The following is a 4553-nucleotide window of genomic DNA, read 5'->3' as shown; positions in this document are numbered from 1 at the left end:
GATACTATCTTCACAAACCCAACATAAAATTGAAAACTCCTGTAGGGAGCCAATGCAGTTAGATTCCAGGCTACTGAAAAGGGTGACCAGTATCTGCTCTTGGGTACTTTTGCATATCTTTCTACATAGGTGCTGCATGGCGGGTTGGAGGATCTAGTATAGATAGGCTATCTAGGCCAGAAGGCCTACTGGTCATTTTAGTGTGGCCACATACCAAGTCCTCACAGAAATTAAATTAAGCTTAAAGCTTTTTTCAATTTTTCTCAATGAACTAGCATTTTAAACTGAACCTTAAAATTTTGTATTTGGATTAAAAGAACTATAAAAAAAAAATAGAATTGTTTATTTGTAAAGGGCCTTGAGACAACCTTTGTGAAAGTGTGTGATGTGAGCAAACTGAATTAAAACTGACCTGTCAGCAGAAGGAACAAAGTGCTCTAAAGATTTTCCATAAGACGACTGCAATGAACTCTGATTTGACAAATAACAGCAGATTGCTCCCTAAATCATCAGACTGTGGAAAATTTAATCTGATTTTAGACGACTGAGCTAAATTCCAGGCTCTTTTCTACTTAGCCCTCTTTAACACTAGAAATATGACAGTTATTGTTTATCTCCTAAAACAAGGACTCCAGCTTCAGTCTGCATCTGATTTGGAGGAGTCTTCCTGCTGATTGTATAAAGTATAGCCCACAACACACCATTGTCTTTAAAATGCTCCATTTGATAATGATGGGCACTGTGAACTTTTTATATAAAATCATATTCTATTAGTTTAACTGTGGCAATAAAAGGGATGATAAGCACCATGTAAATTTCTAGACCTATTTTTTTAACTATGTAGCTGGGTGTTAAAGTAATTAAATCTCCACAGAAGCTCAAACTGGTATGAAAAATAAAATACCTCCTTTAAATAAACTTCTCCAGGACCAGTTAAACAAATTTAATTTGCATCACTGATTTGCACAGTAACTGCATTTAATCATATTTGCAAATATAAAAATGCTCTCATCTAACCAAAAGGAGAAAATTGCTAAATTAATTCCAACAATAGTCAGTTTCTCAGGTTTTTAAACATCTCAATTAGACTGATAGAAATTGTAACACTTTTAAGACATTTTTGTGACAAATATCCATTTATTGTTCTGAAGCAAGTTTCCAAGAGATGTAACTTTAGATTTTCAGCGGCCAGTTTCCCTTTTTGAGCCCAATTTCTAAAATAAACTACCTTTTTGGTGCAATTCTAAGTCTTTGAGATGGACCAGTGTTATTAAATAAAACTAAACAGACTGACATTTGAAACTGGAGGACATTGACGTTAAATCCTTGTAAAAAAAAAAAAAAAAATGTATTCTATGCACCATAATTGTTGCTTAGACATGGAGGTAACTTAAAGTGCAATTTGTGCATCTATTCAGACTTAAATCTCAATCTGTCAACTACATCCATATGATTTTATTTAGCCAGGACACAGACGGCCACCCATGTTCTTTATGCTACAGTTCCTACTGTGTAAACAAAGCAAGAAAGGCTGTCTGGGGCCCCTGCATGCCTGTGAGAGCGTGTGCGGCGTACTTCATGGTTTTTTTACTTGAATAGGAGCCATAATCTTCTTAATCTGGAGCTCTGAATGGAATTCCTCTCATATGGGGGCAAAAACTAGCATATTGTTTTCACTTTGCTTTTCTAAACCATTCTAACTTCTAGGCTTATTTCTTATTTACTTAATGTGTCATATATGTTTTCTTTATATTTGTTTTCTTTATCATTATTTGTATGCTGATTATTAACATGGTTTGGGTTATATGACAATATAATCTTGACCAGAAAGGTTTCTGGTGTTCAGTACTTATCGCCCCCTGGTGTTCATTAAACGTAATGCCTGTTATAAAAACAAAAAGCCTTTTATTTCCATCATGATAATATTTCAAGGAAGAATCTTGGAGCAAAACTGATTTTCAGAATATTACATTTTTATTCCATAAAAACCCAATTATTTTCTACAAATATAAAAAGATAAAAAAGTCACAGACTGTAGGCTTTAAGGTTGTTGTGAGTCATAGTCCGTTTTTTTCTTTTCTATAACTGGTACAAATCTAAATAGCACTGCAAACGTCATGCGAGAAGATCAGTGTTTTCTTTGAATATGCAGAATGTGGATGTCAGGGCTGCTAAACTCTGGGTCCTGTTTGTCTGAAGGGATCTTTTCACAAGTGAAATCTTGTTGCAGCAACTGTGGGGGAAAAAAAGTGAGGTGGTAAATAGCAGTAAAAAGGATGTTTTAAGCCAATGTTTCTATTCATACCTCAAAAAACCTCCTCTCCACTTCTGGATTAACGCCCTCGGTGCGTTGCTCATAGCAACAGATAATGGAGGTTTCTGGTCCAGAAAGCTGCTTCAAGGTCTCCACCAGCGGACTAATAGACTGTGTAGAAATGCCCCATTAAAAAATGAAATGAGAAATATAATGGAAAAATACTTTTTGCTGTCTCAAATTAGAATAAAGTATTCACAACCTCTGAGATTCGACTGATAATATATGAACATGGATTTTTAGGTGTTTAATTAAATGGATTTAGGCCTACATTTGTTCTGGGTAATTTTATAACACATGAATATTATTTTATCTAAACTAGATATCTAGGTGATGCGAGTCCACTGCAACACAAACTTTCTGTTATCACAACTGAATGACCAGGATGAAAATCTTCCCTTAGTTACAGAGGAGAAGCAAAAAGAGCAAAAACATGTCAGAAAATCACTCAAAGCATGAGGTTGTCCAAATTGAGCCTTCAGTCGCCCTAACAAACTAGCAGAAATGCAATCACTAAACAGAGGGGAAGGATTGATGTTTCTGCTTCCAAGGATAAATGACTCTGTCCTGGAACATTATGATTCAAATGGCCTAACCCAAAGCTCAGAGACACAAACAAAAACTGACTCCAACATCCCACGAGAACGACAGGTGGGTTATTAATTCGCATTTGATTTCGAACATGCTTAAGAGAATTGACCTCCAGGTGCTGAAAAACATCATCACTCCATGAGGTTCCTGTTTCGTTATATCTTATAAATATATTTAAGTTTAACGATGTGCAAGAAAACATATTGCTGTTATTCAGTCTGCAGTTAATAACAGCTGGTACAATAAATTGTTAAAATATAATTATGTAATTTTCTTAAATTCAGGATATAGTCCTACATGTTTTGGAAATATTTTGATACTACACAACACTCATTTTCTTTTAGAAAATAAGATCATAACTTAAAATAGCCTTTTTATATGAATAAAACATTGTTTGATGAGCAGACTGAAGCCTCAGTAGTGGTGGTAGCAGCAATGAATGCACTTCACATCATCTTAACACACGGCTGCTGAATGCACAAATGAATCGGATGATGAACGCTCATACCACCAATGTGGGCCAGTCTATGTATTGATCCATTTCTAATCTAAACCATCGGATTTTACTTCTGGCTGTGCGGTTAGTTACAGCTCAGCTGCAAGGTGAATAGGCTTGTCATAATAAACAATCAATTACATGTTAAAAATTATCAAACAAACGTTCTCTAATCCCAGAAATCTGGACACTCAAAGTAGGTGAGATGTGTAGATTTAAGGTAATAATATGTAAACATAATAAAAGTAAATGTTTTAAGAGTTTTTTTCAGCTTTTATTGACATTGCACTGTATGATTTTATTTTACAAAAAACTCTCTGCATTTAACCCATCCCCTTGGGGAGCAGTGGGCTGCCATTGTGCAGCGCCAGGGGAGCAGTGTGAGTTTAAGGGTCTTTTTGCTCAGGGAACCAGAGTGGCAGTCTGTGAGAATATGAAGGATTCTATGTCTTTTCACATTCTTTAAAGAGTGATTAGTAGAAAATGTGTACAGTACCTGCTCATAATATATGCAGTCTGCCATAAGAATGTAATGTGGATGAGGCAATAACTCAGACACATCTTCACCCCTTGGAAGGAAAAGAAAGAGGGTTAAGGTATAGCAAATATGCAGCTTGTGAACAACATATTTCATTGCAATATTAAACAGAGCTACAAACCATTTTAGTACCTTGGCAGATATGGATCCACTTTTGATGAGTGGCTGGTTTTCTTGAATATTTGCACTCAGGAGGGTCTGTAAATCTTCCAAGTCTGTAACTATGACTTGAGCACTGTTAAGACAAAAAACAAACATATATATAAATGGAGATCCAAAGAGAGTCAGACAGATTAAAGGAGTGGTGTGATAAAAATGAGGTGAGGTTTCAATCTAAATTCTCACCCCAGTGTTGCTGCCATCAAACCAACGACTCCTGTCCCAGCTCCTAACTCCACCACAGTCCTTCCACACCACATGTTGACACCTGTCGACGGCTCATAAAACTGTTTAGTTTCTAAATATTTAGCGAGAACGATTGCAGCATCCCAGACCACGCAGCCAACGTCTCCCATATAGCACTGCTTCATTCTTAAGACGCAGCCGTCATTCTTTTCAATTTCTCTCACAAAATACTTGCTGTCGTCTGTTTGTGCCGCCATGTTGGCTAAGAA

At 36.2% G+C, this 4553-nt stretch overlaps 1 protein-coding gene across 1 annotated transcript; it reads right to left on the bottom strand.

The window, feature by feature from the left end:
* Window positions 1-1893: 1893 nt before the first annotated feature.
* vcpkmt (valosin containing protein lysine methyltransferase) lies at window positions 1894-4553 on the bottom strand. Its single transcript, XM_015376071.1, has 5 exons — window positions 4285-4553; window positions 4061-4174; window positions 3898-3970; window positions 2306-2425; window positions 1894-2233 (listed from the first exon to the last, which is right to left on the bottom strand). Exons 1-5 carry the CDS (start codon window positions 4539-4541, stop codon window positions 2129-2131), a joined length of 669 nt encoding a protein of 222 aa, XP_015231557.1. The 5' UTR covers window positions 4542-4553; the 3' UTR covers window positions 1894-2128.

The sequence above is a fragment of the Cyprinodon variegatus genome, unplaced genomic scaffold, assembly GCF_000732505.1.
Source record: "Cyprinodon variegatus isolate N-32 unplaced genomic scaffold, C_variegatus-1.0 Scaffold129, whole genome shotgun sequence".
NCBI lineage: Eukaryota > Metazoa > Chordata > Actinopteri > Cyprinodontiformes > Cyprinodontidae > Cyprinodon > Cyprinodon variegatus.
The sequence above is the reverse complement of the archived record's forward strand: the minus strand, read 5'-3'. Positions and strand labels throughout refer to the sequence as shown.